Source organism: Halyomorpha halys, unplaced genomic scaffold, assembly GCF_000696795.3.
Source record: "Halyomorpha halys isolate HHAL.00 unplaced genomic scaffold, Hhal_1.1 Scaffold3433.1, whole genome shotgun sequence".
Taxonomy (NCBI): Eukaryota; Metazoa; Arthropoda; class Insecta; order Hemiptera; family Pentatomidae; genus Halyomorpha; species Halyomorpha halys.
The window spans coordinates 1-14174 of NW_027116487.1; the positions used below are offsets into that span (position 1 = coordinate 1).

A 14174-nucleotide genomic window follows, 5' to 3' on the forward strand; every position below is an offset into this window, starting at 1 on the left:
TATTTCTATATATTGGACCTCCACCTTTTTTTCACTTTAAAAGAAGAAAAAGAATACGATTTGAATTTAAGTGAAAGATAAATTAAAAATTTAATATTCGTATTAGCTTTAATAGCAATAATAATAATAATAATAATAATAATAACCCGTGAGAGGCTGATAGTCCTCCACCGGGCGCCTCCACAGGTGGCGGATAGGGGAATGTTCATCAGATATGATGGATACTGGGGAAATAAAATACTCAGGGTGGACCGGTGGACGCGGCGGCTTCCATATTGGGCGGTGACTTGGTCAGCGCCTGTTCCCCACGCTAGGGGCAGCTGTTTATTTACAACCTGGCAGTAAGTATAAAATGCGCCTAAAATGGAGTTCCGAAACAGAAAATTGGCCACGGACGAGCCCGATACTGGAGCTGCATCAGGCGGGAATAGTGGACAGCTTCCTTCAGGGAGTAGTAAAGCGAACGGCTATACCCTGTTGTCAGGATCTGCAAGGTTGCAACGTTCACCGGCCTATAGTTCGAGTTCGAGCTTGGAGGAGAGACAATCTCCACCCGCGCAAAGTCGGCAACAGAGACCAAGAGGTGCAAAAAGGATGTAACGGACGCCAGATATGAACAAGGCTGTCATCCGTTCGTACTACTTGGGTGCAAACCTCGAAACAGAAAGAAACAGGATACCTTAACCGCATTCAGAGATATTGGAATGAATACTTCCCAAACGTAAATAAAAGCACGCAGAGGCTAAATGATCAGGTTAGAGAGATTTTGTCAAGAAAGTTTCTAACTTCTATAGACCTCCTACAACCTAAAGATGAAGCTCGTAGATCAATGGCCACTGAAAATGATGCCGAGCTTTCAAATAGAACGCTAAATGGATCAAGTGTCCGCTGATAGAATCAGTTCATCAGTCGGCATAGATGTCAGGGATGAACAAATGGAGGATGACACCGAATTAAGAAACAGACTAAGTGAATCTGTTTTAACTGAGCATGTGGTGCTTGGTGATATACCGCTTCAAGAAAGACCACCGTTACCCAGAGTGCCATACAATATGAGCACACAGAAGTTAACCTGCTTAATGAATAATGTGATCCAGGAACATTTAGGCCTGATAAATGGACTTCAAGATATTTTACATTGGCTATATATCGCTGACAAAACAGTAATAGTTGAACTGGGAATAAAAATAGAGGATGGTAGAAAAAATAAATCTCAAAGAAGTAGTACGCGAATACCACAGTGGAAAAAAGGAAAAGGCTTCAACGAAAAATTAACAACTTGCGTGAAAAAATTGGTGTAATTTCAAATTATATTCAAAATCCTCAAAACGCAAGACCCAAGACAAAGAAGAAAATAGACGAGATTATTGTACAAAAGTTGGGTACAGTACTGGAATCCGAATTAATTGATAGGCTGACACTACCCCTGGATAACTTGAAACAGAAACTGGCAGTTTATGCGAACCGGGTGCGTAGATATACTGAGGCAGCTTTGCGCAGGCATCAGAATCAGCTTATCAAAGAGAATGTACGCCAATTTTACAGAAACCTTGACAAAAAGGATAAACCTACAATTCAATACCCCGATGATATTGAGGCCTACTGGAGGAGTGTGTGGGAAAAATCAACTTGCCACAACGAAAACGCCCCTTGGATAGAAGAGGAAATGCGAAGCTTTGTGAATGCATCAGAGATGCCTGAGGGAACTATTACTGTAAATGACGTAATGGAAACAGTTAAAAACCTGAAAAATTGGTGGGCTTCAGGCTCCGATGGAATTCAGAATTACTGGATTAAAAGGTTTCAGAGTTTGTACCAATTACTGGCCAATGGCTTCCAGGATGTACTAGATGACAAGCTGGCTCCCTCAGAGGGTTTCTCATACGGCGTAACTTATTCGCTCCCAAAGAAAGATGGGCCGAATTTACGATCTGAAAATTTCCGGCCCATAACTTGCTTAAATGGCATCTATAAAATTCTTACCTTTATCTCGGCAACGAAGATATATGACCACCTCAAATCCAATGACATGATACCCAGTGAACAACTAGGGTGCAGAAAAGTAGCTAGGGGTTGCTATATATAGGGTTGGTTATATATATATATATATATATATAGCTTATCACAAAAAAAAAATTACATTTATAATAAAGAAACAAAAACAAAAATAAATAGCATGGTACTAGAAATAAAAAATAATTATAATAAGTAGTTTAAACATAATAAAAAAAATAAAAAGGAAAGAGGAAACGAATACTCAGTGAATAACTTAACTCCTATCAAAGTATTACTATATAGGTTTTCGATAGGCAAATTTTAATATAGATAATGCGAAAAATGGAACAAGCCAATCTGTCAAAAGTATCGATATTTTGATAGATTGATGTTATTTTTCAACTTCTCTCGTGAGAAGGATTAAAGCTATTTACGAAATTTCTAAATGCATATCAGTGCTGAGATCAGCAATTGACTCGAAAGGTGATTCTGGGCTATGTTAATGAGTTTTTGAAATAGGCAGTACAGAGGATGCGCTAAAACGGAGAAGGGTATAACCTTGGAGGATTCCTGAGGCTAATGGAAGATCGGGGTATTGGGTATCGGAGTATTTAGGTTACACATTTGATAGGGGCCAAACTGTTAAAGATGTTCCGCTTTGCTAAGGCAATTTGAAGTTCTTCATGAAAAAAGATTTCTGATCTTCGAATTGAGAAATTATTATTTAGGTGGGCTATTTTTTTTCTGAAATAAAATTATAGATTGACAATGGCAACTTGATATGTTAAAAAATATAATTATTTGATATACATTAGCTATGATAGCATGAAGTAATATAATTGATCTGTCTAAACACCATTTGAGAGTTTTTAAGAATTTCTATACCTCAAAAATTGACAAGAATGGACTGAAAATGTGGGGAATAGTAAAACTGTCATAGATTAATAAAAAATAAAACCAAAATATTTTATTTTATTTACATAATAAAATGAGTCATAACTGAAATACGAGTATCACTGATATAAGATTTTCTACCTTTTACATTTCTGTAGAAAATTATTTATTGATATGATCCATGGAATTATGCGAGTTTAAAAATATAAAATAAACAAAGAATATGTCCAAAACTTAACAACTTAAGAAGTCTCTTGACAACTAACGTTTAATTTTACAACTCTTATTTCCTCTTCACTGGGAAGATTCATTGATTAATTGTTTTAGGTTATTTTTGGATAGAAAAGTGGATAGCTGTATTTGATTTTTATCTATTCTTGTTTTGAATGTACGAAGGCTGTGTGTAAATCATACTGTAAACTGTAATTTAAATTCTTCTATGATACGTGCTGAATAATTTTATGTTTATTTGACAATATAGTTTATACTATGTGAATAGCGTGTAGACCTCTGCAGAATTACAGTGTTTTGTTCTGTAAGTCCATATTGATTTTCATAATGAATTACGTAGAAATATTTTTTTGCAAGATTAAAGTGGATTGATTGTCAAGTAAATGAGTTTTTAGGGTGAAACGTTATTTGTGTTTTAGTCTTTCAAATCTGTGATTTAGGTGTAGCCAAAGGTAATGTAGAATGTTTAATAATTACAAATAAACCGTGACAAAGATTACGTTGTTGTTTATTATTAAAAGCTATGATGTAGTTTTAATTTGTAATGGAATAGTTCCTGGTAGGTCCGCATGTGTTCGTTAACAGATAGCATGTGAATGTCACAAGGTAAATTTACATTGCTTAATAAGATTATATAATTGTTTTGAACATGTTTTCAAAATGTTTAATTTCGTTAATGTAAGTCTTTTTAGCTGTCTCATAAATCTTTGTTGCATTGATCAAAATAAATGTTTCTGCAACTAATTGTAAAGTAAATGTATATGTTTTATTTCTGCCTTAGTTTTAGTTTTGAATATTTAGAAAGTAGTTTTATTTATGGAAAGTGTTTGATTTATTTTTTTCTTGATATTTCGACCCCAGTTCACATCAGAACGAGATAGTGTATCATCAAAGAAATCTAAAGAGCACGTTTCATGTCAATGCGAAAAGTTTTCTTCCGTTAAAACGTTCGTGTTGTCTGCACATATTGCTGTTAGATTGCTAAAACAACATTAAAACAGGAAGGTAGTGTGTATATCTACCATTGATTAGGGAAGCAAGATTTTGTTGCACACATAGACTTTTCTTTAAATTCTTTACCTTTCTTTACATTAAAGTTTTTTTTTTAAATACTTTTAACAATAAGAAATCGATATATATTATTTAATTGAATTTGTATAATGAATTAAGTACAATGTAATGGTATATTGTAAATAAGGTCATTAAGGTGCGCTGTTTTTTTTTTTCACGATAATGATATTAAGCGCTTTTTATAAAAAAAAACTTGAGGTCTCTAGCTATTGTCCTACGATACGTTGCACACTGCTTATGGCTGCGATTTCCTACGGTCATACTTTGCCATCATTGTCCATATAATCTACATCCACAATCTTCATCACTAACAGGTCAGAAAAATAGACACTATTAGTTTCACCGAGCAGACGTCAGCATTTATTATTGTTCATAAAATTTTTTTTTTTTTTTTGTTAAAGAAGACATTCATTTGATTAGTTTCACCGAGTAGGAGTCTTAATTTATTATTATTTATCACTTTTTTTTTGGTTTAGTTAAAGAAGTCTTTTATGCGATTTAATTAGTTTTTAACAATTAATTTCTTATATTATCTCAATTGTTTCAATTTCATAAAATTATATTTGTTTTATTTAATTTTAGTAACATTACTCACTTTCATTTTATATAGATTATTTATGATAGATAATGGATATTAATAATAATATATAGGCATTTGTTTCTTCCAGTAATAGTTTGATTTTCTAACAGAATTTCCTTTGTTTTCAATCTTTCAATTTTGATCACCAATACTAGCAGAACTTGGCGTTTGCAGCGTTCAGGAAATTCCTTTAGGCGTTTGATTCCGTTCGCAACAGCAAGCATTATAGAAGATAACTTTGACGATTGTTAGTCAGAGAAAAATCTGCTGGAGAAAAAGGATTGGTGAATAACATAGCAGTTACGTTGATGTTTCGTCTTGAATGTAAATAAAAGTTCTCAACTCTGTCAAAAGTATCAGCATTGTCCAGAAGTGAGTCTGCACATAATATCTTCCCTAGAGCTATGGATATGGTGTCCTTTACTCGGTGTTGTTAATTTACGGTGTTTTGTCTTTAATCCAGATAGTTAGTCTGGCGTACAAATTAACAAACGTACTTGTTAGTGAATTAAAGTTGTTTCTGTAAAGTTTCTAAAATTATATAACTAACCTAATTGATTGTTATTTTGAGGGTTTGTAGCTATTCTTGCTCGAATTGTGAGTAAAAAAAAATACGTTGTTAAAATTGCTTTAAACATTTATGTTTGTACTCATACGATATGGCTACCGTAAAAATTCATTATAAAATGCCAACCGATCATTTCGTCACAGGGAATGCAAACACTGAGGATGCTTTGTAACGGTTTAATTACAAGGAAAACTGGACCAAAAGGTAGAACAGAGATGAGTCCACAAAGCAGTAATGAGCAGCACCCCGCCTAACAACACCAACGTTTACTCAGAGTTAGCTTTCAATAGTCCTTATCTGGTCTTTGCTTTTGTGAATCCATGTTTCGGGAGATGATTAGAAATAGGATCGGATATCTAATGATCTCTGGAAATCAAGGACAAGACTAGAAGGTAAAGCTGGCGTTGAAATTCGAATCTACAGTAGAGTCGAGCATCTTTTTGTGATGTATTCTGGTGATAAAAATCAATGGTTTCCCACAGACCAAAGAACTGATTTAACGTATATTCGGTATTGACAGTTGCACCCACTTGATAATAAAGGAGTACAAAAAACGACGAATTTATTTACGTGGAGGCAAGTTCACAGCACAAAGTTTTTAAGAAGAAGTTTTCTGAATAATAAATGTAAATTTGTTTTACCCGTTACTGAAAATTGTTACTCAGGTTCATTCTGGTTCCTACGTGGCTTCTTTTGTATTAAGTATTTGTATTGGTACTGTTTTCTGTTAGGGGAAACTAGCCCAGAAAGTGGCCTAGTGGTTCTTTTAGGCATCCCATGACGGCTAACAAAGTTGTCACAGCGTACTTAACAAGGTGGGAGTATCAAGATTCATTTTTCGGGACCACTAAGAAATAAATATTAACTGAGGGAATCGAACCCACGCTTTCTCTTGTATCTACCTCTCCACACGCATGACCGTCACGTCCCTTTTTGGATTTATTAAGCCAAAATTCTGAATGTTGTGCTTTATTATAAGCATAAAAAAAAATCAACGTGGGGTTAAATTTTTATTTTTTTTTCTTGCGTTTTTGATGATTTTTAATGTTTCGATCATGTACCTCTAAATTGAGTTTGTGGGTTTTAAAATTTTACGTGAATTGATTTAGTGTTAGAGAATGGTTAGGGTCACAAACTCTTTCTCTACCCTCGCAATTTTTTCCAGATTTTACGCCTATCCACATTATGTTATAGAGAAGGAAATTAGTTGAGGATTGAATAGGGGTCAGAGAAGAGCAATTTGCGGATCGTAACATTTCTCCCTCTCTCCCGTTACTTAACTTCCACGTTTATTTATTATTATTTTTTTAGTATTAAAAAAAAACTATATCAATATGGCCTTAATGATGGATTACGGTCTATCTTTTATATTATCTATCCCAACAATTCGTTTCTATGCATTTTATTACCCAAATGCCAAAGTATATTTCTATTACCAAAGATTTTATTCATTTCACGATGTGGTCCTTATCAGGACAATGTGGTCATTTTAAAATTAGAATGCCAATTACCATCACATGACAAATCTACAGTATATTTTCTAATCATGGCACTTACGCGTAAATACGTGCTTACGTAATTCTTATAAGATCAGGTATTTTACATCCAATTTTTATTTATAATCTTAAAATTCTTTCTTGAGACTGGCAATTTTTTACTAAATAATTCAAAACACTATCTAAATTATAGTCTCAAAACTTTTATTTCTTTTACACGTCCAACGTTTCGGCCAATTCGGCCATCTTCAGGGACAATCTTAATTCACTATGAAACATATCATTTAACCATTCCAAAAACTTCATACAGGCTATTCTGCCCAGGTCAAAAAATTTATATCCAATAAGTCAAATATCCATTAAAAATCACAGTCAAAATTATTTCTCACTAACCACTATTAATACACTTTTATTTGTTTGTTATTTCGTTGTAATAAAAGTTGTAATAAAAGTATATTAATAGTGGTTAAAGAGAAATAATTTTGACTGTGATTTTTAATGGATATTTGACTTATTGGATATAAATGTTTTGACCTGGGCAGAATAGCCTGTATGAAGTTTTTGGAATGGTTAAATAATATGTTTCATAGTGAATTAAGATTGTCCCTGAAGATGGCCGAATTGGCCGAAACGTTGGACGTGTAAAAGAAATAAAAGTTTTGAGACTATAATTTGGATAGTGTTTTGAATTATTTAGTATCCAATTTTTACTCAAATTACTTTATCCGAAACACATAAAATTTAAAAAAAGATCTAACGGAAATAAATATAAATAATCTTGAAACAAAACATAGTATACATTAATATTATTACTGGAAATAGAGTGGTTCTATTCATGAAAATAAATTGTAATGATATCTGAAGAATGGCAACAACTGAACTGAGCCAAGATACAGTAAAGGTATCTAATGAGCAAGGACATACCACCATTACCCAGTGCGATAGCGGAGAGCAAATGTGTACAGCCACTTAGTCCTAATCTAAGCCGGATTCCTCAATCGAGTGTGGAGCAGCCAGTTGTTTAGTAAAACTAATAATGCTGACACTAACAGGATATTATGCCCTTCTGATATCCTCCACAGTAAATTTTCATTTAATGTGTATATTTGATTTTTTATCTCAGACTGGAGGTTAATAGTCCGTATTAATTCCATGAACACCTTCATGTAGCTTTATGACTTATCCATTGCGGCTCCTATTTTTATGATTTAAACTACATCCTCCACAGACATTTACCTGTTTGTATACAATAACATTACAATCTCTCAATTAAATGAAATAGTAATAGTGAGAATATAGCCGTTCATACCGTATTTGCAGTAAACATTTAATAATTGAAAAATAATAAATATATAATTGCATTTTTGAGTAAAATAAAATAAACATCTTCAATTAAGGTATGACTGTAGGTATACACTAATCATTGGAGAACATTGTGCTTAGATAAGCAGGACTTTATTAGATCATAGAAATTCCTTTCTTAACCGCCTCACTGGTATTGAAAGTCATTGAGTGGAGAATGTTTAATGTAGATATATGTAGATCTTTTAGCAAATGCCGCTAAAATCTTTTAAAAAATATTAAAAATAACAATGCATATATTTTATTTATTTGAACCGCAATAATGAAGGTGTGATTGAAATTTCGTTAGTTAAACAAAAATAATAAAGCGTGATAGCTCTAGGAAGTTTTATTTTTACGAAATATGTTTAGAAATGTAGAAGGCAATAAACTACTAAACTAATTAGATTAACTAAATAAAACGACATGAAAATTTATTGTAATTAAAAATTGCTTTAGCACTGAACTCAGAAAAGTTGAAATTACAATTTATTGGGATGATATCATTAATATTACATCATTGATTATACAAAAATTGGGGATAGTTCTATTTATCGGACGAGGTAGGAATGAATAACGTAAAGTGTAAAATCTATTAATTTGAAAATAAAATAATAAATCGCAAAAGTGGTGTATACCATTCTGTTCCCATCAAAATCAACGTTGATAATAATTATTTTATCAATTAATGTGTGCATTTACTAATAAACTAACGTACAAACCATTGGGTCCTGGGTGACCTGAACGCGCGACACACAATTTGGAACAATAATGTAAACACAAAAGGTGAAAAAATCATTTTGAAGTCGCCCTATAAGTTAGTTCACCCAAATACCTTCGGTGAACCCGTCACGTCAGTCAACCGTCGATCTGCTCACGAGGAAGCATCTTCTATTGGTCTTAGGATCCGTCCCAACCCTTCGAACTACAAACCTACTAGCTTGCTTCCGAACCTGGGCAAGGGTTTTGAGAAAATTCTTCTTAATTATCTCAAAACTTACAGCTGAGAGGTGGAGCTTATCCCATCGGAACAGACTAGCTTCCTGCACCTGGTAAAACTACAGGCGGAAGCAAGCCAGGAGACAAAAAAGAACGAAGAAACAGCGATGATCTCAATACACAGCACGGAAGTGTTGGACTCAGTGTTGTACGTATGTAAGATCCTATAGAACAACAAAATAACAGAGCAGCTCTAAACTCTATTGAAATCATTTCTTCATCACCGCTTCTTAAGGGTTCGATTTAGCGTATCCAGAGAGGCCCTACTCACCTTTGGAGTAACCCAAGGGTCTGTGCTATCTTCTCAGCATACACAGCTGAAATTGTCGGAACCAAGTATGGCAATACTATTGTAGGGGCTTACGCAGACGACATAACATTTCCAGTAGTTCGATTGAGACAGCTCTACGGCAGGTGGAGAAGGCTCGTACGAAAATCACCAAGAAACTGGAAGTGCTGAGTATTAAAGTTAATCCCAAGAAGTATAATCTCCTACCAGAAGAACAAGCGGCCTTTCCCTGAACTGTATAGGGTATACAGACAGTCAGGCATTGTAATGTATCTGTGTGTTACTCTTGACAGACACCTGAGACTGTCTCGCCAGTTCTATAAGAAAACAAAGATGGTTAGGACAGGCTTAATCACCTGCTAACATCTCCTAACTTTTCTCTGCACCTCATCAAATTACTGATTTATAAAAGTATACTTAGACCGACCCATTGAGCACCTATAGCGGGTAACATAGCACACCCATAACATCGAAGAATCTCCAAAATTTTTGGTGTGATATCCTGAGACGTATTGTGAAGCATTCTGCTTCACAAAAAACAATAGCTGACCGCATTCATACAACATTTGGACTGCCGACAGGGACAGAATTCATCTCACTAAATAATAATTAGTGGAGGTAATAAATTCTTTGGTGCCCTCGTACACTGCGCTCATTCACTATTCTAGACACTAACACCAACAGGATGCACAAAAATCGTGGGTCTCCTGTCCGATCCGTTTGTCTTATGACTTTCCTCAGTCCCGTCTTGAAATACATAATGCAGGACAATATATTAATTTCATTAATTCTCACTACCCTATCTCCCTAATTTCAAATCTTATATATTCTTGTGGTTTAAAAAAAATAAATTAATTAAAAGCGTTTAAACAATATGATACGCTTCTGACTTGAGTAGTTTTAACAAAAAAAAAATTGTTATTTGTCCCTAAAAACTTCCTCAAAAGCATTAAATATTTCTGAACTCTACGTTTGACATACACAATTACATTCACTGGGCCAATTATTATATCAAGTTGTTTTTCACTCAATCGTTAATTTACTAATATTATTTAAATTGAGTTTTCTGAATTCATGGAATAGCGTTGTTATTGTCAAAACTAAGTAAACAAAATTAATAATTTTGTCACAATAGAGCGCCTTAAATCACTGAAGTAAATTGGTGCTAACATAATTTGTGAACTATAATTGAAAGTAAACTACTAACAATCCTGATTAATTCTAAACAGCATAACGAGATTCACCAATCACCTCCAGCTAAAATCAAACTGGACAATTGGATAATATTCATCAATAAGAATTCACAAATCTAAAGATAAATATTTTTTTTATTTAGTGTGAAGATATTTTATACTTCTCTGTCCTTTTATAAATTATATCTTTATGTTCATGAAATCATTAAAACCTCTTTGGTGGGTAAATAAAAGATTCAACGGTTCAAGGAAATAAGGTCGTTTCCGCGCATCGCATTTTTATTAGGTGATCTAAAATATCATAATAAACTATCGTACTATCATAATGATCTATATTAGCTAAGGTTAATTTGTACTTAGCCATAATCTACACCTTTCAGAGTTAAGCTAGAGGTAGCTTTATTTTATTCCACGGGGTTTACGATTTCGTTTATTTTATATTAGTCCACGTAGGCCCATAGTGGTATAAAATGATTAACGATCACTTTATTCACAAATACTAATTTACCTGTATTTTGTACTTGAGCGAGTTGGCGTTGCACCGTTGTCAAATCAGATAAATTTCGTTTTGTTTCTAGACAGGTATGTCGGTACAAAAGAAAACTACATTTGTTATAAGATTTTAATTCTTTCCACACGTTCTCTTACTATTTTATATTAATTACAGCATCATGGAAATTGATCCTTCATACTTCATCAATCCTATCACACTTATAGAGCAATATTTAGCGTATTAACTAGTTCTATTGTTCTTCATGATATTCCTGACATAGCTTATATAAGACCATTTGGACATATGCTTCGCAAATCTACTGGATAGCCAAAAAAATCACATTAACAAGCTAAAACATCACACGATCTCCATGGTAGGACAACTCTGACATAACAGAACACTGCTCACTGCCTTACTCATACCTACTGCACAAGACCACATTAAAACATAATACATGACAAACTCTGCCACCCCACCGATATAGTAAAAAAGCCCGGGAGGAGATAAATGCAGTTATTTTACCCCAATATTTGATCATTTTAATAAAAAAAATCATGTATGATTATTAGTCAAGATTGATGAGTTTTCCAAGCATAGGTAGGAATAATAAAAAATAGTGACTGTTTCAAAATGTTAAAAAAAGAATAATTTTTCATTCGGAACTCTTTATTATTAAAAGTACCAACAACAATAGAAAACCTAAAAGAACATCATTTAAAGAGGAAGAGTAAATTTTCTAAAATATGAGCCCTAATAGAGCTATTTACGTTTAGTAGTTCCCGAGATATAGCTTTTAATAAAGCAAAGTTTCTTAAAAATTGCACTGAAAAAAACAGTAGTTCAGTTTATTTATTTTGAGAAATCTATATCTCAGAAACCATAAGAAATACAGATGTCTGTCATCGCTCAAGTTAAAGCTAGCTTAATGTGTTATAACCTAGCATATGACACTTATATTCCCAGGGGAAGTAGTTCTCATGATATTTGCTAAAATAAATTGATTTATAGTTGTTCCGACAATATTGTATGTGCATAATTCTTATTCATATGCCAATATTATAAAACTACTACCCTATCAAAAAAACCTATAAGAAAATATTGTACTACTACCCTATCAAAAAAACCTATAAGAAAATTTTGTATAGTAAGCTTACTTGCCTTTATTCTGAGTGCTGGCAGACTTATGTACGTCTAATACTTCCTGAGATTTTTGTTTTTCATCAATGCAAAAAGTCGATCCGAATAACTAGAAATCAACATTTTGTGAATTTATTTTGTCAAATACGATGAAAACTACAATTTCTACTTAATATTACTTCAAACGAAGATAAATGTACTAAACTACTTCATAGTACATTAAACTAGCTTTAATTTGAGTGATAAAACTATAAATAAACATTTGCTAGTCGAATGGTTTTTGAGGTATAGATTTCTCCAAATAAATTTACTAACTACCGGTTTTTCTGAGATTTTTTTAATGAAATGTTGATATAAGAAGCTATATCTCGGGAATTATTGAACGTAAATGGCTCTATTTGGGCTCATATTTTATAAAATTTTCTAGTATTGTTTATAGTTTCAATTTTAGAGCTCCGAATGAAAAACTATTTTTATAAACAACAATAACTAATAATAAATAAATAACAGCCACTATTTTTTATTCTCAATACTTATACTTGGCAAAATCATCAATTATGGTTTGTAATTAAACACATGTTTCAATAGAATAGTAAAAAATTGGGGTGAAATAACTGCTTTTTTTCTAGGTACACGTACTGAATAATATAAGGAGCAGGATAAGAAATCTATCCAGATAACTAATGAAATTAATTAAGTTAGGACGAGGTACTTATGGGTACAGGTCTCCGACATGCTATGTCCTTGTTTTAATTTTGTAAAATATTACATTTTCTGGTTGTTTTTAAACCAAAGACAGGTGTGAATTCGAACACAAATTCATAAAAAAAAAATTACTGTAAACATTACCATTTTTGCTCATAAAATTTAAAAATCAATTATTGGGGAGCCATTATCATTACTTCTCGCAGTGTTCAATTATATTCACGATTTGAATGGCATTTTACATAATAATTAACAATCAATAGATTTTTATTCAACGCGGGTTTATATACTTTGGATGCATATGTGAGTACATTTATTCTAGTGAAGCAGTATGTGCAGGTTCGAGTCCGACTAACGAAGGGTGCATTTAATTTCTAGTCAGGTCTAAAATAGTCCTGTGGCAAGACTATATTGATTACCTTTCTTTATTACAAAAAGAACGATAAATCCTATTAGTGAATTCAACAATAAACAAAATAGACATAGTAATCCGTCCAAGAATTTTAATGAGAAATTTTTGAGCATCAATATGGAGGTCAATTGACAGTAGCTGATTTTAAAATTATGTCATGCTTTACAAGAACACTATTTTTACAGATTGGTAAATAGGAGACAGCAAAAATCTATAATAAAGAACATAATGTAAAATAAACAGCCAGTTTATTTCTTAACTTCGAGTTTTAACAAGAAATTGAAGAAGGAATCGTTGTTTTTATAGATCTTATTTGTCAATCCAATTAGCGGTTTACGACTGCTATAATTAGTTACAAGTAAATAAAGAAGAATTTGGTCATTAAATGGAGTACTTAACAACAAATGACCCAAACTAAAATCTAGTTCTACAAGCAGAACTGCTACTCCAACCTTCAGTTCACGGTTTACGTGGAAGTTTGCGTTTTTTATGTTTTGTCAATTATTACCACAAATTAAAATTTATAGAAATATATTATAAAGGATAGGAAATACATTTTCTCAGAAAGTTTTAATGGGGACAAAATTTCGAAAAATGATTATTATTATTACGTTATGGGGTTATGAAAAACCCATTTTACACTATTTAATGTACAATAATTATACACTACAAATACTGTTCTTGATCACTATTAACTCTTATTTAACGTGTACACTCCTTCTTAAAAGTGTAAGGCTGTAATAATTGTTTTTATAAATAAAATTTGTCAT

The 14174-nt window shown here is 32.7% G+C and overlaps 1 protein-coding gene across 1 annotated transcript in view; it reads left to right on the plus strand.

The window, feature by feature from the left end:
- Window positions 1-872: 872 nt before the first annotated feature.
- Window positions 873-14174, plus strand: part of LOC106691831 (uncharacterized) — a gene marked incomplete at its 3' end in the record, with an annotated part of 17556 nt that continues 4254 nt past the window's right edge. Inside the window, exons 1-2 of the mRNA XM_014437729.1 lie at window positions 873-1297; window positions 1414-1888. Coding sequence (XP_014293215.1) covers window positions 873-1297; window positions 1414-1888 — 900 coding nt within the window. The remainder of the gene's footprint in view (window positions 1298-1413; window positions 1889-14174) is intronic.